At 41.6% G+C, this 20,793-nt stretch overlaps 1 protein-coding gene across 1 annotated transcript; it reads left to right on the top strand.

Moving 5' to 3' along the window:
* The first annotated feature begins 1,363 nt into the window (after positions 1 to 1,363).
* Positions 1,364 to 20,748, top strand: limk2 (LIM domain kinase 2). Its single transcript, XM_075467979.1, has 16 exons — positions 1,364 to 1,620; positions 1,869 to 1,959; positions 10,157 to 10,292; positions 13,355 to 13,464; positions 13,700 to 13,885; positions 14,184 to 14,289; positions 14,814 to 15,028; positions 15,128 to 15,314; positions 15,400 to 15,486; positions 15,752 to 15,883; positions 16,290 to 16,346; positions 16,732 to 16,797; positions 17,143 to 17,317; positions 17,429 to 17,484; positions 17,605 to 17,762; positions 18,632 to 20,748. Exons 1-16 carry the CDS (start codon positions 1,605 to 1,607, stop codon positions 18,837 to 18,839), a joined length of 1,986 nt encoding a protein of 661 aa, XP_075324094.1. The 5' UTR covers positions 1,364 to 1,604; the 3' UTR covers positions 18,840 to 20,748.
* Positions 20,749 to 20,793: the final 45 nt, after the last annotated feature.

The raw sequence follows: 20,793 nt of genomic DNA, 5'->3' as shown, positions 1-20,793 counted from the left end.
CTCACACAGAAGTCCAAGACGCACGCCTTCTTTGCGGTTTATGACAAATGCCCCTATGGCCAACCATGAGCCATGAATCGAAAAGTTGCGGTTACATGTGCCTAATATTTGGTACAGGCTATATTTACAAATATTTCGCATTTATGAATAAGTTATCAGTTTAGGTGATAGCAAAGGAGCCACAAGTTAGCTGAGGACATCTGTGGATTCCAGCAATGAACCATGTTTAAGGTGGGTCTGATTTTATTGGCCTTGACCTGTGTCCACCTCTGCTGGACCTCATCTCACTATACTCAACCAAGGACGCATTTAAGTTGACCTCAGGCACCTTTTAATAGCCTGCTCTCACCCAAGCACAGGGCGGACACTCTGAACTCTGACCTATATGTTGCACACGCATATAGGCTTATACCTACCGTACTGGTTTGGCAGGAAGTAACTTTCATCTGAATGCTTTGGAATTCCACATAAAATGTTACCAGCGTCTGACCTTTGCCCTAAGAGAAGACAAGTGGACAGTTGTCCAACGACCATCACTCTATAACTGGTTTCTCTCGTCTCACCTTCATTTATCACATTTATCTCAGCAATCAAACAACAAAGTCTACATATTTATAAATCTGTTGGAGAACATCACATATAAATTTATACATGTCTATAGATATACATTAGTTATTCTATTATATATTCTGTAATATTTGTATGTTATATGTTATATTTGTTTTGCCCTTTTACAGTATATACATATACACAGGAGAGGAATGGTGCGCCATTATCCACGATGGCATGGAAAATTTGGAAAATACTCCACTTCAAGTAAAAGTCCTGAATTCAAACTTTACTTGAATGGGTTAGTATTATCAGCTAAACCTATTTAAAGAATCAAAATGTAATTTACTTGTACCTATCATGCTGTAAAGGGATCCCTGGTACTGATTTACTACAAGATCTGATTAATACAGCTGCATTAAAGTTGAGCAGATTCAAAATACTTCATATGCTTTTTAGTGGTGTTCGCATCTCGAGTGGTTTCATCAGCAGAGCATGAAACTCAGAAAACAAAACTGTAAAACAAAGGTTAGAATAGATAGCAAGGTAACTGCGATTAACCGTAATTAATCTGTTAATCCGTGATAATCTGATTTGCAGGGAGCCCGTCCTGAACAGCTGAAGCACTCCTGTCTCCTGCTGAAGACGTGCGGTATTTTACAATCAGTGTGCAGCGCTGTCATTCTGCCACTAGATGTCGCCATTGTTCTTCGCTTTCAGCTCAGGACCGAACCCAAGCGCTCTCCTGCTTCCAGGTGCTGAAGTTGAGCCCTTCCGCTCTCCGTACAGGAATGTGGAGACTAGATTACGTCACTTATCCTCCCAGCGGCGAGAAAAAGCGGCTGGACTCAGGAGGAATTTGTTCCCTTTTTCAGCAGAGGTTTAAAGGAATTGTGTTTTCTTCCTGTTGTAGTGAGAGCTGGGAGTTCGGGAGTCTCGGGTGGGTGGAAGTCGAGGAGGGATGAAAGTGTGAAGCGGCACATGACAGGCTCATCTGTTTCAGTATGAGAAGTTTGTAGAAGGACCTGAATCACGACGACGCTCTCGGAGAGTAGATGGAGGAGCCAGAGAGTAAGACGTGTTTCAAATTGTACCTTTGGTGTTACATTTTTTTTCTTCCATTTTTGGGGGGGTTGCATGCGTGTTGATCTACTCCTGCAAGTTTTAAACGTATATTTACGAAGTTTCAACACAGCGGCTGGCACATTATATTGTTTTCTCACTCGGAGACTCAGTTTCTACTATTCTTAGACGATTTATTTATTTATTTTTTCGTTGCTACTCCAGAATCTAGTGCAGTCTGTGTTCTTTCTTTGCAGATAATTGTTACTGCGCGGGCTGTGGAGGAAAAATTCAAGACTCGTTTCACATGAAAGTCCTCCAAGACACCTGGCACAACGCCTGCTTTCAGTAAGTGGTCCCAGGTTGTGATTTTAGGCACGCCTCGGTATTAATGAGCGCAGGGTATTGTCAGTCTGCTCCGATGAGTGACGCCTTTGAAGGGGAGCATTGACATGGACACAATGTCTTTTTCTGTCGGTCAACATGTTTTGCTGCTGTCTCTGTTTAACTACCCTTACGGGCGATCCCAGAAGCTTCTGTCTTGCAGCCCAAACGCGGACCCGCATTTGTCTTTGCGCCTGTTATCGCAAAACGCACCATTCATTGCTGCTCATGTCCCAGCTGATGGGACCACTGCATGAGGAGACCGGGCTCTTGAATAAAAACCGTTCACCCACATGATGACCCTGATCTCCGAGAGGACTTTGCCCCTCAGTGCTGAGGCTTAATGATTTCTGTAGTGGCCACAGTTCACTGCACCTCAATGGGATGTCTGCCTGGGGTGCAGTGAACCTACATGCATGCACATACTGATATGACACTCAAAGGGTTTTCCCCTTGGTCAAAAGATGAAATTCACCAGTATGACATAAGAAGGCTTGAATAGTTTAGCAACAGAGTCATGTGACATTTGGGTTGACAGCAGGATCACAGCTGCCTTAAAAAGTGCATGTCAGCCTGTGACTTTATCAAACTGAGCTGGACCACGTACTGAGGGGCATCCAACATATGTCAACATTTATTTTTGCCTGGCATGCCGCTCAGGAGGTCAACCCGCACCACAAAATTTGTACATTTGTTCGGTGTAAGATGAATGCATTTGATGGGGAAAGGTTAGGGTCTCAAAAGGTTACTGTTTTTAAAATGTTGTATTCCCATCAGTTAGCTTATGGAAGCATAGTGGACATATCCGTGATCAGTTTGGAACGTTCCGCTCAGGTTTCGTGTCGGACGCAGGCACCGAAAAATTGGATTCAAACAATATTGTAAAGGGATTTTGTTCATTGATTAGTTTGCTTGTGTTTTAAAGATTCTGCAGGCCGACGAGTCTAAAAATGCACTTCAGCCAGTATTTGTTCACTTTCCTCATAGCAAACTCTTGTAAACGTGTCTCTAGGATAGAATCATTGAGTTAAACATATTTCAAAAGAAAAAGAAATTGGTTTGTGAGACGAATTAAGAATATCCCAAATTCTAACACCAATGCAGATATTCAAAACGTATATTTTGTAGTTTTGATTGAAGTAACTACATTTCTCTTCCTCCCTCTATAATAATCATCTTGTTAAAGGCTTGATTCCACATTGATACGTTTCCAAAGTGCTTGTCGTCCAAAGATGAACATTTTCGGAGTCAGTAAAAATGCTTGAACACGAAAACCAAAAACAACTGAGGTGGCGTGAAAGGCCTCAGTCTCTTTAGTTTTGCAGTGGCCTCCCACGATCTGGTCTCTTTCCAAACAGTCTCTCTGCAACAGCAGATTCCAGCTTCTTGTGTCATCTCAGAGATTAAGTTCCTACTGTATTACAATACTCACCACAGACTCCTCCGAGCTCGGTGATTTCACGCGTTCTCACATTTTTTTTCACAATTTTAAATTGTTTGTTTTTCTAAAAGCGGCAACCTTAAGAAGACTCGCAGACATGAGATATTTTTCTTGTGTGTTGGTCCGTCTGAGATTTTGACCCCACAAAGTTTGGAGATTTCCTCGCCGCTGTGAACTTACATCCTTATCTATGTTGACATTCTTTGCGAGACAAAAGTCCTTAAGAAGACAGAAATGAAAATGTCTTTGCTGAAATGATGCCCCCCTGTTGTTCCTGTTCTCTATTGTCCCCTTTTTGCCTCTCTGCCCCGCGCGCACCTCCACCATATGTAACATTCTTACGAGCCGACGTCACTCTTGTTCCAGTAAACCTGGCAGTGTTGTGCAGACCCATAGGTAACGGCATCTTCCACTTATGCTGCGCTCTGCATTCCTAGACGGCGATTCAGAGATGTGATTCGCCGTCTCAGACGCTGCAGAAGCCTTTGTGTTTCACAAAGAAAGCTATTTATTCCTTGTTCTTCACTCGGTGTGTGTTGGACTGCAGATCTTATCATAATACTTTGCCACAATACAGGGTGGGGCATTTGAGTAGTCCTAATCTGTCCTGATTGAATTCTCCCACAGTATAAACCTCGTTTTTCTAAGACTTGTGGAAATTTGTTCGAACATGCACAGAAACAGAATTCACACGCACACGTTTGGCATCGCACCTCAGCCCATGTCTATATTTAAGGATCATTTAAAAGGCTATATGACTTGCTGCTTTTAGCTTTTCAGCAGTGCAGAGTCGGTGCTTCCGTCACATGTAATAATTGACTGAATAAATCGAGCTTTGGACTTTGTGGAATTGTTTCAACCAGACAATATCCTGAATTCCATCTTGGGTTGTGAGAAATTATATTAGGCATTTTGACGTAATAACTGAAAAGACGATACAGCTGTAGGCCTCGTCAGAGACGGCTTGTACCGTCTTACTCTTTCACGCGCGCCAGTTGACCGTAGCCTGGATTTTTATTAAAGTTGAAAAGATTTAACCACCACTCCTTATGTCTTGAATTGAGGTTACATTTGCAGAACTTTGAGGACGGCAAGTTCCCTGACAAAAAGTGAAACACACCCTTTGCAGGTCTTTAAGGGCACTTGTTCAGCGCCCCCCCCCCGTACTATCAACACACTTCAACAAAGGACTACACTCCATCAGGAATGTGGATTTTAGGAAATGAGTAATGTTTGCTTTGTAGTGTTTGTGCAGGCGTGATGATTGCATTGTTCGCTGTAGAACTACCTGGGTTCAGTGTGCCCACCCCCCATTCAGCAGCGTGTATAGGAGGAAGTCAGGTGTTTTTATAAGCATGCTCTTATCGCTTCATCTAGATATTATAGGGACATAATGGACAATAATTACAGTGTATCAGGTGTTTGTTTTTTCCTTTTTTTTTTTTTCTTTTTTTTTTTTTGGTCTAGGAATGCTTTTCTTCTTCAGTGCAAGGCGGAAGTTTTTGTTTTTCCTGACGCAGCTGGACAGATACTGAATGTATGACTTTCAGTATCTGTTGAAATACCTTTTTCTTTTTTTCCTTGTTTGTATGTTTTTGTCTACTGAGACAGTTTGAGCGCATTGAGCGATGTAGTACAATTTTTATAGTAGAAACTTTCAACTGTTGAAGAGAACAAGGTTGATGGGGCCAAATATTTCATGTGAAAATGGTAATATCTTGTAGCATTTTAGATGTCAGCTGACTTGTATTGCATTTTCCATTTCTGTATTTAGCACACGGGGTAAGCACTCGCATCCGGGATGGAAAAACACCACATAAGCCGTCGCAAAACAGTCACAGTCGGGTGTCTTAATGAAGAGGCGAGGTCAGGGGGAGGCAAAAAAACATCCCAAAAGGAATGGGGAAAATAACATCAGAAACCTCCAGAGTTTACTCAGATCTGTATGCACTTGTTCAGACAAGCTAAAAAATGTGTAAGTGGATGTGAAGGAAACCACGGCTTTGTTTGAAAATCCCAGTTTCCTTTGTGAAAATAAAGGCTGGACGTTTTCTTGGATTTACTGCAACATTTCAGGGATAATATTCTGCGGACTGACAAAAAGTTGAGATTTCTGGCAAAAAAAAAGAAAGAAGAAGAAATGAAGCTGTTTCGGGGAAAACGTAATGCCCTATTTATGATGGAGAAAACATCTTGATTTGTGGATGCTTTGGTATCTGGGGGCTTGGCTGCACTGTAATCGCAGAGGGAATAATATTTTCAAAACCGCATCAGAAGATTTTTTTTTTTTATAGGACAGCAGTCTATAACGTAAATCTCCACTCGGTGGGATGAGTTGCGTTTCCAAAAAAATGTCTCTTTAAGTGCATGGAATGATGGAAGCTGCCCCCCCGAGTTAATATGAGAGTTAATTGAGGTGGGTTTTGTGTTTTTGAGGGGAGGTGGAAATGCCTTTCTCAAAGTTGGGTTCTGATGAAGCGAACATTCTCACGTGACTTAACAAACAGACAATGACCTGCTTCAGCTTCTAAGAGATGTGGCCAGCACATGCCAGAATAATCACAGCGTTGTGAGAGAAGAATTCCCAAAGACTTCTCTCCATTTCTCGCTTGCATATGGCCGAGGCGACTGGCCTTCCTCCTCTGGGCTTTGTTTCCGGTTAGCTACCCGCCATCTGTTTATTACAGGTATGCGTAACGGAGCCTGCGCCACCAAACGGCCAGGTTTATTCGCTCCACACCAACGGTTTTGTATGAAGGAATGACCCGGTTTTCCTCAGATGTCCTGTGGAGGTTCTAAAATAGCTAAACTTGAGAGTTTACTTACATTTTTCAGCCTTAACTGTGAGCGAGGACAAGTTGCCCTCGTAAAAGACATGAAACTATGTGCTATTGATGTAGTTAGATTGCGTTTGTCTATAATTATGTCTTGGACAAATACCAGACCACATTTCTGAGTAATTTTGCTCAAAGGGTTGGTTGCGGCAGTATATGGGAGATATATCAATGATGGAATGATACCCTTGACCAGTTTGTTGAATGGGCTGCACTGTTGTGTAGAATTAAACAAAGCTTTACAAGTTGTGGCCCGTGTAAGATCCTTAACCTACAAGCGATCACTTTCGTAGAAGTTGGATAAAAACTTTTCGTCACTTTTGCAAAGACACACAAACCACACTCATCAGGTGTTTGGCCTTTGATGCAGCTGTAAGCACAGCTGCACGGCCCCTGTGGCTCATGCAGTCTTTATCTCAGCAAACTTTCTGCTCCGCTTCCCCTAATCACATCACCGTGTGATGTGTCAAGCTGGAGTCATTACGCAGACCTCACGTTCATCCTTAGCAGTTTGATTCCTCACATTTGTGGCATAAAGACATCAACGTTGCACGCCCCTTGATGTGGGACTTAATGTTCCCTCTGCCTCAGAGCCAGGGATTTTTTTTTTTTTTTTTTTTTTTTTTTTCCCAGTTTTCTACTTTTTTTCTTCTAACGTTGAGACACAAACATGTGGTCTTCTGTCTTGAGGACAGCTCCTTCTTAAGTAATGCCAGAAAGCTCTGAAATATCTGGAATCCGTGCCAAAGTCAATAATCCTGGATAAACTATACCTGCAGTGCTGAGAACAACGTGATGTGTGAGTTTCAGCTGAAGACTGCTGAAAGCTCTTCACCAAAACAGCGAAAATGCAGACGTCAAAAGAATGTAAATAGTTGCATAAGAGAGAAATACGATTTAAAAACAATTTTTGTCTCCCAGTATCATCAAGGTGCTAACGCTTTTCACAAAAATGGCAAATTAATCCCGAGTACTATAACTATAGAGCTGCTAGGTGTGACCAGGAATAAGAAGAGCTGTTAATCAGGAAGTCAGTGCAGCGTCGGTTAAAGTTTATTATTGCAGTCATTCCTGAAGGCAGCCTGTTTATTGTGTCACACACAAGCCTTGTTTTTTTTTTTTTATTCAGCTGAAGTTGGAGTGAAACTAGTCCTGTGAACACTTGCACCTATTATTAGTTGAGAGTCGTGGCAATGTTATTTATTTGTTTGAACATTATGTGCCGGGGGGGAGGGGATAGAGGGATGGTTGTAAATTAATAAACAGGATAAAGGGAAAAACCCACCATATAAACTACCTGCAGATATTGCAGTTTCCTAACCACAGGCGAGGTGTTACATCCAAGATTTGAATAACCAGTGCTGCTTGTCTAACAAACAGCACACAGGTGCGTCCCATTTTAGTGGCAGTTTTTCCATTCCTCATGCCGAACATTTTGTTCCAAAGCTGTAGCCATAAACATCCCTTTGCCAAGAATCTCCTCGGTGGACGGGTTGGATCAATCAGTTGTTTCAGCAGCGTAACTGGAACTGCACTGTCAAAAGAGCTGTCAGTCCTCTGCAGTTAACAGTAACATCAGAGCCTAATGTTTCACGTTTTAAAAAGTGTTATTGATGAAAATTTCCCCCTTAATTAAAGCCTCTGGCAAGAAATATGGAGTCACTTCTCTTGGAGGATCTTTATTCATCTGTTTTTAAAAAAATGTATAATTTCTTTTGCAGTAAAAACCTGTTATGACACAAAACAATTTTGAACGACAGACATTCCTGCTTTGTAACGTATTCCTATGGAAAAAAAAAAAAATGGAATATGCAAACGAGTGTGGTTTAACGAGAGGGCTTGCAGCCCTTAATGAGTCAAACCATTGACTCCATTTGTTAAAACAATGGAAAGGATAATAAAACTCCTACAAGAAGGTGATTCAATACAGAGTGTAGCAAAAGATGTTGGTTGCTCCCAGTCTGCTGCGTGTAAAATGTGGGCAAGCATAAAAAAAAACCGGGGAGGGAAACGTACAGGTTCGACCAGGGAAGAGGTTAAAAATGTCAGGACAGAAAACTCAAAGCAATAGGCCTGAAAATAGAAAGTGCCCAAGGAAAGGGATGGGGGAAAAAAAACTGTAAGCAGCTGGCTGAAGGAAATGGGATCTGCATCCAGAAAAGCCAAATGTAAACCATCAGTAGCACCTAAACGGAAGACAACAAGGTCACAGCGAGCTGAAGAGAAGCAGTCAGGGGTGACTGGATGAAAGTGAGATTCAGTGATGAAGCACCAGTCTGAATTAGGAAAAGAGACGATGCCAGAACTTTTGTTCGGTGCAGGTTCCAATGAAACATTTAAAGATAACTCCCTGAACAAAACAAGCACATTTCCACAATCATTGATGCTACATGGCTGATGTCGGGTAAAGAACCGGGGCCGATGGCACTCATTGCTTCTACAGTAAATGCAGTGGTGGACACAGAGGTTTTGGACACCTTTCTTATCGATTGATGCGTCTCGCACAGAGCAAAAACTGGAAACTCAATGGCATTTTTCCAGCAAACAGTACGGGCCTCTCTGATGAAGAGTATAGTTTTTCATTGCTAACGTCTATGCCGGACAGAATTCAAGCTGTCGTGAAAGCCAGCCAAAGTACCAATTGTGAACTTTTCTTTTGTTCATGATTCCATTTCTTTTTCCCTCATCTTTTGTAAATATATCTTACAAAGTCAGAATATTCTGCTGTTAAATTCATAAAACATTTTATTTTTTTCTTGCATGCAGAAAAAACAAACCAGCTGAATGAACATCATCCAAAAAGGTTTAAATCTTGTTTTACCGGAGGTTGTAAACAGTTGTCGGGAGGAGACATTCGTGGAAAACTCCGTAACTTAGGATCCTCACTGAATCCAGGGGTCGTTTGATGGCTTGCACCTCTTGACCATAAGGTCAACGGGGTGGATTGCGAATGTTTACATTGACTGAGATAAGAAGACGTCCAGTGATAAGTTTAAGTACTTGCGAGCAAAAAAAAACCAAATGGACAATCTGTGGACTTTGCCCGTCCAGAGATTTGTTTTTAGCCGGGGTCGAGGGTTGTCTTCAAAGTGGTGTTTCTGCTGCTGCTAGAGAAAAATTGATAAACCATTTGGCAGCTTAAGAGGTGGGATGCTGATTTCAACAAACGAATGAATCCACCAACTCCAAAGGCTTTACAGATTCTCCTTCAAAAGGGAAAAAGTATTTTTCTCCCGTAGTCCATCAATTGCCAAATAACACTCTGCACATCTCATGAAGAAAGTGTTTGGGGTGCCCTGCACCTTTTGTAAAGGAGAGCAATAGGGATTGTGATGATTTAAATTCTGACCGAGCTTTAAATGTCTCTCAGATTCCCTGTGTTTTGGTTGTCTGTTGCTCTTTCATGGCCTGTGGTGGCTTCCAGCTCTTACGTGCTATTCTCTTATAGTGTTTAGATATGTTCTAATTGGTCGTTCAAGACATCCTCTGGGGATCTAATAAATGAATTAAACCAAAATTTTAGGTTTTGTGAAAAAGAATATAATCTTCGAAGCCGAGTAAAATGTTAATTGTCACGGGATGACGGATTGTTTCATTTAATTGTGATAACCTGGCCCCAAATGTAATGAACTTTATTGTAAAGGCAAAATTGAGCAATTCAAACCAGTTCATGTATATGCAGCTTGGGATGTTTAGTTTTAGTGATAAATCAAACAGTACTCTGATTAGATGAATTTATTATGGATGATTGTTGTCCAGCACAAGGCAAAGTGGAGAGTAGTGTATCAACGCCGTGCAGAATCCCTTTCTTCTTCTTCTTCTTCTTCTTCCTCCTCTGCTTTGTTTTTATGCTGGTGTGTGACTGTGACTGTTTCTGTCTCCTCAGGTGCTCTGTGTGCTCTGACCACCTCACTAACTGGTACTATGAGAAGGACGGCAAGCTGTACTGTCGGAAACACTACTGGGAGAAGTTTGGCGAGCTCTGCCACGGTTGCTCTCTGCTCATGACTGGACCTGCAATGGTAGGCCTGCCGCAGTCGTTGCCTTTTCACGTTTTTTCACGTCATAACCAGAGTTTACATGAAGAATTTGCCGGTTAAATTCTCAGAATCGACACATAATCAGCCTGAACTTAAATATGTCTTTACATCTCAGTGCGTCGTAAACCATGTGAAAACATTTTGACAGTATTTTTGTGACCTTTGGTTAGGAAACAGATTTGGAATGCAGCAATGTAGTCAGTGGAGGAGAGCCATCAAGCTGCATTATGGGAAGTGTAAGATCCAGCGTTGGCTGAAATGGGATAAAGACAGAAAATACCAGATTTGTCTGTGCAAGTCTCTTCTATTTAAGATGTATTTTGACTGGACAGCAACAGAGCAGCCACCCCCTTTAAAGATAGATCTGGCCTACCGAGTGATAACGTTACTTTACTGGTCAGCCAGCGTGAGCTTGGACTTTTCCCTTTTGGCTGTTGCTATTCCAAAATATGACTTCTGTCTTTTGGAGCCTGCATACGATGTTAGAGGGCCCCGCTCGCTCAGCAAGAGAGATGCAGAGAGAATAAAACACTCAAAAGGGTCGTTCCACTGCCACTCCATCAGCCATTAGAATTTATGCCCACATGTACAGCATGTGTTTTGTCCATTCTTGAACAGTGCTTATTACTTTAATGAATAAATATGTTGTTTTTGTGGTGAGTAAGAGTTTGTGACGCTCTTATGTAATCTCAGTTGGTCAGATTTATCTCATAAAAAGCATCTGAAAGATTTTTCTTTCTTTTTTTTTTTTTCTCGTTAAAGTGGAAGTTAAATGAGTATCAACAAAAAAATCCAACGATAAGACGCAAGGGGGAGTGATTCATGATTTCTTGTTATGAACAGAGACCAACACTCCAGCCAGGGTTTAACTTGGTGTTGTTCTGTCGTAGAAGGAGCATCGCTTCCTTACAGACTGTTGGCTTATTCTTCTGGACTCGTTTTTTTTTTTCTGTTCCTGCGCTGTGAAATTAAGGAGAGTTTAGTCCAACCAAACTCAGCACTGGGTCAGAACTGTATGACCACTATTGTTACGTGATACTTCAGCGATTGCCAAGATTTCAGTGTCTGTCTTGTGATCATCATATAACAATAATTACCGATTTACCCCCCCCCCCCCCATTTCTACTTAGATAATTCCATAAGACCCACATAGCATTTTCTGTGCTTAGTTTTTTTCTGACTGCCCCACATTAATGGTAACATGGATTTTAAAAGCAGGGGGCTGTTTTTGTGGCAGTTTACAGATAAGTGATACTTGGGCTGCTGCTGCTGCTGAACTTGGCAGAAAGGGCTCTAGACTTCACTTGTGAATTAGTTCCCCACCCCCCTTGAGGCCCCACTCTGTTCCCTCGCTGTTGTACAGAAGTTCTCCACGGTTCACTTCCCTCGCATACGGGATCCAGTGGGAAGAAGCTGTGGTGGTTTTGGAGCCTGCAAAGTCCTCTGTGGCGAGGAGGCTCTGTTAATATTACGGCACACTCATGATCATGATCCACATGGATTTTATGCTCAAAGATTGAGAATCTGTTATTCTTTGCTCCGCGGATGAAAAGTTAACAAGTGTGTGATAGCTTTTTTTAAAAGTAGAAACACTGGCATATGTCAGCCTGTATTGATTTAGTGGCTGCAGGCTAAAACATGAAATTTAGGTGACAGCAGCACTTGCTGGTCACAGACAGGGTCACTTGTCTAACGTGGAGCCAGACTGAAGTTGTTTTTTTCTTTTTTTTTTTTCTTTTTTTTTCGCCACCAAGCAACAAGCATAATGGACTCTTCTATTTGGTTCTGGCGTTCTGCTTCATCAGCCTGTGAAGCCGAGTGTTTTTGGCAGGGCCGAACTGGCACTGCAGCCTCTCACCCAGAAAGAGAATCATTGTGGTCCGACGGCGGAGGAGGGTCCCGCTGAGCCGCTGCTGCTTGTTAGGCATTCAAGTCCAGTCAACACTATTGTTTTTGTTCTGCTTAAATTATTTGTTAGTTTATTGAATCATTGTTGATGGCATTTTTTTGTAATTCTGCTTCGATGCTGCATTTTTTTATTTTTTTATGACCAAAAATGAGTCCTTTTTTGTACTTCACTTTGATATTTTACCAGGTTTTTGCTGCTCTCTCTTTCCGTTTAAACTTTATGATCATAACTGAGTTCGTGGCAGTGGTTTTGTTTTTTTTTTGTTGGGTTTTTTTGCTTGAAGACAGGGAGTTACACACAGACTTTTGAGGTGTCACAATCATTTTGCTGACATCACCTTCCAGCAGCAGGGAACCCTTTCCCAGCACTGACTGACTCAGAGCCGTGGTGAATGTTGTTGGTGTGTGTGTGTGTGTGTGGGGGGGGTTAAATTGCGGATAACTAAATGGTGAGTATTCAGACCAAAAAAAAAAAAAGTCCTTGATCTTTGAATGTGCTCCTCTTTTACATTACAGCACATAAAGAAAAAAGAAAAGCAGCTTCAGGGACAAAGTCCACAAAAATGACTAATAAATTCTTTACCAAAAGGATTTTGCCTTCTAATTTTCAAAAAGGTTTGATGTTCGTTTCTTGCCTACAAATCACAAAGAGCGGTAGCTCTAATGATAATACTTTTGCAACACAAATGAAGTATTTGATTTAAATAACCTGCCCGCTCGTGGGAAAGATGCATTATCTCATCTTGCATGAGAGGGATGAAAGGAGACGGGCGCAGTGGGAGTGTGACATGGATTGCAGAAAGGGAAATTGATCAGTCATGTGTATGTCGTGTCAGTGAGACAGACCTGAAAACAAGAACAGCAGAGTTACAAGTTCTCAGACCTGCGAGGGGTGACGTCATAGCAGATTCCAGACAGGCTGAGAGCGAAGCAGGTGTTAACGCCTGTGTCACCGCTCACAGTGGGCGGAGGGCAGAGAGCAACGCGCTGCACAGCACGCTTATTTATCACAAGCGGAGCACTGCAGAGCCGCACAGCAGCTGCTTGTCTTTGGATATCTTCTGTTTTCTTTTTTTTAAAACCTTAGCTGGATTTTATTTTTATTTTTTTTGTTGGTTTGTTTTGCTTGGTTCCAGGTGGCCGGAGAATACAAGTACCACCCCGAGTGTTTCGTGTGTCTGAGCTGCAAGGTGGTGATTGAGGACGGGGATACCTACGCCTTAGTCGAGAGGTTGAAACTGTACTGGTAAGTCACCTGTACATGTTTTCGTTTTTGTTTTTTTTTGACATAATATTTCCTTTTTTAGACAAGGACCTGTTCCTTCCTTTCTTTAGAGGTTCTTACAGCTATGTGTAATGTGCCATTATCAGTGATTGATAATGACAGTTATTAGTGAGACACCTTCACTTTCTCTGTCCTTTGAACAGTAAACCATAAGCACACATGCCTTAAAGGTCATTTTTCATGTTGTTGTGTGCAGTGGAAAGTGCTACAAGCAGGTTGTCCTCACACCCATGTTGGAAAAACGCTCGCACGACTCAATCCTAGACTCTCTGCCCCACACGGTGACCCTCATCTCGATGCCGTCTGCGGCCAACGGCAAGAGGGGCTTCTCTGTGTCAGTGCTGAGGGACGTCAATGGCTCAGCGAGCGTTCTGGTCAAAGAGTAAGTGGGGCCTGATGGAGGCTGATCTGTGTACTGTTGTGTGGGAAAGGCATGAGTAATGCTTCACTGATTATAGGTTTGCTAAATGGCAGGTGTGTGTCTGTGTAAGTGAAAGAGGTAGCTGTTGATAGCTTGATTTTGTTGAGGAGAAAAGCGTCTGTCTTGTGCTTTCGCAGTCTCGGTTCACCGACTAGTAGTCGGACAAGGATCTGCAAACCTCGCCATTCTGTTTTTTTTTTATCATTTCTTTTATCGAGTCAGTCCTCACGTATTGCTTTTTGCTCCTGTTTTGTTCCAGCGTCAGAGGAATGCTTATAAGTCCAGAAGTGCGAAATGCTATCCATGTTGGAGACAGGATCCTGGAGATCAACGGCCTTCCTGTTGGGACATTGATGGAGGAGGAGGTGAGCTCATGCCTTGTTGTCGTGATCTGAAATTCTTCAAGTAAAACTAATGAGTTTTCTCATTATTTCTCCCCCATAGTGCATTTTGCATACCTGCATTGTTATTATACAGCAGTTTCACTCATTTTTGACATTTCTCACATTACCTCATCATTTATGCATTCTTGAGTTGGGAGAGGAAGGTATGTGAATGACTTAAGGCCCATTCCCTCAACCTCACCCTTACACCATTACATTCCATAGCAGTCTTCTATATTGTCTGTTTCAAAGGCTGCGTTTAGTTGCATTGTTGTCACTTCATGCTTTCTTTTTTTCTTTTTTTTCTTTTTAGACGCCTGATAGGATTGAATAGGATTTGCACCTTTTATGAACTTATGTCCTGATAATCAAACGCCATAACTGTGTCTGCGTAGTGAAAGCGTAACCCTCTCTTTAGTGAAATTCTTCCTAATTTGCACCCCCAGAACTGAATGGACATTTATATGTAAAACGTTTGAAAATCTCGCATCTCCTCACTCGCTCAGGTGGACGAACTCATTCACCGCACCAGTCACACGCTGCAGCTGCTCATAGAGTATGACCCAGTCAGGCAGCATTTAGACCGGCTGAGACTGGGATCGCCCAGAAACCAACTTGGAGTACCAGCCACCTCCCGAATGCGACTGTCCTCACCATCAGACGCTGTCCTGGAGAGAACAGACGTGGTTGACGACGGCACTCTGAAGAGGAGGACTTTAAGGTATCTTGGAGCAGCCAAAAAAAAGCAAACAGCTTCCATATTGGTGTTTGGTATCGGATCATTTTTGATTAACCTTTTTTTTTTCTTTGTCTACATTAGGCGCAGTAACAGCATATGCAAGTCTCCTGGGCCAAATTCTCCAAAGGAGTCTCCTTTCATTACAAAAGACATCGGACGCTCTGAATCCTTGAGGTCCTCCAGTAGCTGCTCTCATCGCATTTTTCGCCCATGTGACCTCATTCATGGAGAGATCTTAGGAAAGGGATTTTTCGGACAGGCCATCAAGGTCAGTTGCTTGCTTTCTGCCAGGCTTTTTATCCGCCCTTTGGAATTTTTTTGTGGGCTCCAAGTAATTCTTTCATTTGCAACAGGTGACTCATAAAGCCACGGGAGAGGTGATGGTGATGAAAGAGCTGATCCGTTGTGATGAGGAGACACAGAAAACTTTCCTAAAGGAGGTTGGTAATCAGCAGCAGGAGGTCTGTGATTTCTCACAGACAGAACTGTCTCTGTTTTAATATTCACAACTGAAAACACGCCGCATTTCCTAACAATTATGTCTTTGTACATTGTTACGTTGAGGTGGTCCCCTTTTACTTAGTTTGACTTGCATTGAATCTTTTTTCTCGTGAGTTAAGCCTCACTTTGCAAGGAACTGATTAGGGATAACTTGCTTATCATAATTAGGAACTTCTTGTTTTCTGTCACACGTCTACACTTCAGGTCAAAGTAATGCGAAGCCTCGAACATCCCCACGTTTTGAAGTTCATCGGTGTGCTGTACAAGGACAAGAGGCTCAATCTCATTACCGAGTTTATCGAGGGAGGCACCCTTAAGGATTTTATCAGAGACATGGTGAGTTCAAATTTTTGTTTCAATGTTTTTTTTTTTTTTTTTTTTTTTTTTTTTACATAACCTTCCTCCTCTTTCACATCAAAGCACAACCCACCCCCCGCTCATGTAGGAGAGGGTGACCTGAGCTAAACTCCACACTGGACTCTCAGCTCTATTATTGTCTGGCTGACACGTAGAATCAGAAAAGCTGTGAAGAGTGTTCGCAGGTTAAATTGAAAGAGTTGTGTTCCCTGCCTCCGACCATTAAATGGTTTCAAGTTTTTCTTTTTTTTTTTTTTATTCAAACAGGGTTATTTGTTTACCATTATTGTTACATTTGCACCTGTTTAGTGCAAAATCATAGTTGGTTATATCAGTAACATGGCATCTGAGGATTTATTTTTCTTCCCCTACTTTGTGCTAACAGGACCTGTTTCCATGGGAACAAAGAGTGAGCTTCGCAAAGAGTATTGCCTCTGGCATGGTGAGTCAGTCTTTTGTTATTGCTATAAATTGAATTTTTGGCTGTTATTCTGCACTAACTCTGTATATATGTGTAAATATGCACATTATTTGCACAGTGAAGCCAACTCTAAGGCTCCTGAGATTGATTTAACAAACGGGGGACCCCATCTTTGATATATTTAAGTTAATCCGACAATATTGGATCAGGATCAAGCTATGTCGTGGGTTATCACAACAAAAACAGTGGAGAAACATCCCCATAGGGCTCCATCATGTGTTAAAAGTTAAAGTGTAACATTACGAGCTGTCGAGTAGTGACACTGACTGTAGGAAATGACTATATACAAATGTTTGGTTACATGAGTGTCATCTTTTTTCTTTTTTTTTTTTTTTTTTCTTCCTAGGCCTACCTTCACTCAATGAGCATCATCCACAGAGACCTCAATTCTCACAACTGCCTGGTTAAACTGGTAGGTGACCAGCCGTTACACATCACACAATGAAACAATAAGACAAAGAGGGTCCAGCTATTAGTGTGTTTCATGAAGAATAAGCTTGTTCCAGTTGGGTTTTGTCATAATAAATGAGATTTGTTATTGAATATTTTAAAAGACAAATGTGAAACCGTATAAGAAAAAGGTGCATGTGTTGGTCCTGAGGTGCAAAACAGAACTTTAACAGCTTCACAACCAATCGGATTTACATTTGATAAAATGCAATAACGCAGCAACAAAAACCAGAACCACGGCATTTTGATTTGAACTGTTTTTATCATATCATCTACCCGTGAAAAACCAAGTGTCTTCTTTCAACAGGACAACACGGTAGTTGTTGCTGACTTCGGACTGTCCCGACTCGTGGTGGAAGAGAAAGTAAGGCCTCCACCTGAAAAACCCTCCACCAAGAAGAGAGTGTTCAGACGTATTGATCGAAAGAAGCGGTACACCGTTGTGGGAAACCCTTACTGGATGGCTCCTGAAATGCTTAATGGTGAGCCATTAGCGCAGAAAAGAAAACTGAATTGCAAACTTGAAGCGCAGCAGATAAGAACACTGTGTGTGGCTCAGAGAATGCATTCAGTTATCTTTCATGTTATTTCAGGAAAACGCTACGACGAGAAGGTGGACATTTTCTCCTTTGGAATTGTGCTTTGTGAGGTGAGCAGCAGTGTTTACGTTCATTTCAACACTAACTCCTGGATTTAAGGGGTTTGTTTGATGAATTGCTTTTTTTTTCTTTTTCTTCATTCTAAACAATTGATCATTTATCTGATTCAGATCATTGGAAAAGTCTCTGCAGACCCTGAGTGCCTCCCCAGGACTCTGGACTTCGGTCTAAATGTTGACAAGTTTGTGGAAAAGTTCCTCCCCGAAGACTGTCCACCAGCTTTCTTTCCACTGGCTGTGGCCTGCTGTGACCTCACACCAGAAAACCGGTGAGCACCTGCTGTTATTGTAATAGTTAACAGCTTGCATTTCATTTACTTGGACAAGTTTTATTTTCACAAACTTGTTGACTGGCAAACGATCTGCAAAAGCTGCGTGGTAAAGATTGAAAGCGCTCCATAGTGATGGTGTTGATAACAGGTTAAGTGTGTCTGACTTCATCCCCAGTCTCCATCTTGGTAACTGAACTCTAGATCACGGTGTCCCTGACGTGTGAAGCAGAGTAACGATGAGAAAAACGCGAGAACAACGCCGAATAAACAGCCAAATTTCAGAAAACAACCTAAAAACACATCAAAACTGATGACACGACAAAATTCAAAGGCCACGACATCAAAGCCAAAGATGCTAAATTTGACATAATGTCACTTCATTAAGCTTTCTAAAGTGTTTGCTTGCTGTTTTGTTCTTGTTTCGTGGAAACGTGTGCGTTTATTCCATTTGTTTTTTGTTTTGTCTGGAAAATGCTCCTCGTTCTGTTTCTTTTGTTCTTTCTGTTTCTTTTGTTTTTGATTTGCCGTCTCCTGTGTGTATTTTTTGCTTGTCTGTCATTGGTTTAAAAACTAGATATTTCCTGCGCGTTCTAAAATGCGCGTCTCGTTATGTCGTTGTCCACTTTGTCCGATGTTATTTTGCTTCGCTCCACGAGGCCACCATACCAGAGTCTATAAGAGAAGGCGGTGGACAAAAAGAAAAAAACATGTTCAGATGCCATCTGGACGTGTTTGCATAGAGACACGCCTCTGCTGCCAGATTGCTTCCTCCTGTTTTTTTTCTCTCCACCTAGTCAGACTGGTTTCCAGCTTAAAGCCCTCTGTGTGCCCTCACTGATCTTTCTTCCTCCTCCTTTCTCCCTCAGTCCATGTTCCCAGAAGCTTGAGGACTGGTTTGAAGCTCTTTCCTACAACCAGGAGCTTGGAATCCCCCTACCAGCTGAACTAGATGAACTGCATCAGAGTTTTAATCGGCTCTACTGGCCTAAAGATCCAAGCCAGGTCACCGATCAGCCGGTAACCCCAACAGCTGCCTCCCCAGACTGCTCCAACGTGACAGAAAATGGCACCTAGGACTTGTGCCTGTTTGGCCCGTAATTTACCTTTTGTGACGCCTCTTTACTGCTGCACTAATACATGTATAATAAAAAAAAGAGGACAGTTATATCGAACTCGAGCCATATTAGAACTGGATGACCTGAGAAAGCTGGAGAAAGTGCCCTGCGTGGGGCCCTAACCCTGTGAGTGCCAGTGACCTACAGTCCGAGCATAAAGACACATTTCAAAATGTTAAGTGTTAGTTATTATTCCTTTTTTATTTTTTAACTGTGCCAAGCTACCACTTAACACACACACACACGCAGGTTTTTTTTTTTTTTTTAATGTTTACAGTGTAAAAAAACAAACAAGTTAAAGTGGTTCTTTCCCAGTGGACGAGCATCTTTATAAGGTCATAAGGTTTATAAGACTTTGAACCCTCACATGACAGTTTTCTTTCTTTGCCTTTGTCTTTCTTTTTTTCCCCGCTGGCTCCGAATATGTTGTTTGCCGTGTTTGGAATGCACACGTGAGTCCTTGCCCAAAAGAGGAATTGCTTCACCTCAGCAGTAAAGAAAACCCTGACAGTTGAGGCACACTGTTGGCGCGGATTCTTGGCATGGTTGAATATGTTAGCACAGAATTTAAAATATCTTATCGATAGAAATAGATCCAAATGACTCCGTTCAAATCTTGATATTTTGTTAAACAACATGTAGTTTAATGGAAATACAGATAAAATGCACCCAATACACAATAAATGGTATTTATATTTGGTCGCAAAAAACTTTGGCAACAAGGATTTTCTCTTATTGTTGCAATCTGTAACAGCCTTGCACCTATCTGCTGACAGATTCCCACTCTCCCATTATTGGGCATGAACGTGCTTTTACTATGGAGTGTGAAGGAGTCCTTTCAGTTGTGGCAGATTTCAGCTCTCTCTGTGGGTTTTGGTTTAAGACTCAGTGCTGACCATTTTAATACATTCCACAATTTCCTCTTTAACCATTGTGTTTGTGCTTCAGATTATCCTTCTGAAAGACTTCTGCCTCCATCGTATGTTTTTTTTGACACTGAGTGATGCAGTTTACTCTGAAAAGCCTTGGCAATCTTATGATTCCATCCTTTATTAGAGGGATTCTGTGCCTCATAATCAGAAAATCCAAAGCAGCCCACAGCAGAGTAGAACCTCCACCATGTTTCACTGAAGGCAAACGGTGTTAGTAGTCAGTAGTCTTGTGAGAGTTTTGCAAACAGTTGTCTTGCAGTCGTAGTCTTTTCTTGCTGCGGTGGTATTTTTCTCTGGCCTGTTCCCAGAAATAATGTGTGATATAGACAGAAACTGAAGACTTTTTCCCCAGAATGTTTAGATTTCACAGATTATGTTTCTTTGTGTGCATTTCTGCAGATATTGTAAAGTGTGCTTAAAATTCAGGAGTGCCACTTAATCCGCCCTGCACTGTAGATGAGGGCAGTAGTGGAAGGAAAACCCTGATCAGTTCAACCACGCTGAGATTTTACACAGGATGGTGGACATGTTTTTCTCCTGAGTGCCACTGATCGAATTTTTCTCTAATATTAATGACTTTGATTAATTTCTTAGAATGTAAAATGACACTTGAGATTTATTTTCCTTTCAGATCTAACGAAAACACGGCTAAAGCTCTTTGGGATTGTGGACTGTTGTGAATTGTCAGACATCAGTCACGCTCGAGCTGACCAGAAACACTTTGTTAGTACAGGATGACTTCTTTCCTTTTTAAGCAATGTATATATTAATATGTACATACGATACCTCTAATTTGATTTAATTTTCTAATGGGAATTTGTAGATTTTCAGACATTTCGACCACAATTTTTCTACCATACTAGGTACTGATGACCAATTGTAACCACTTTTATTTATATCAATGTAGTGTTTCATAAATAAACTTCTTGAAAGTTGCTTTTTTTCCTTAATTTTCATTATTAATGGCAATAACACAATGTC

Source organism: Odontesthes bonariensis, chromosome 6, assembly GCF_027942865.1.
Source record: "Odontesthes bonariensis isolate fOdoBon6 chromosome 6, fOdoBon6.hap1, whole genome shotgun sequence".
NCBI classification, from domain to species: Eukaryota; Metazoa; Chordata; class Actinopteri; order Atheriniformes; family Atherinopsidae; genus Odontesthes; species Odontesthes bonariensis.
The sequence above is the reverse complement of the archived record's forward strand: the minus strand, read 5'-3'. Positions and strand labels throughout refer to the sequence as shown.

Coding starts and splice junctions, on each gene's coding strand:
- limk2 (XM_075467979.1), top strand. Junction 1,960..10,156: donor TGGCACAACGCCTGCTTTCA/GTAAGTGGTCCC, acceptor CTGTCTCCTCAG/GTGCTCTGTGTGCTCTGACC. Junction 16,347..16,731: donor AGAGTATTGCCTCTGGCATG/GTGAGTCAGTCT, acceptor TTTTCTTCCTAG/GCCTACCTTCACTCAATGAG.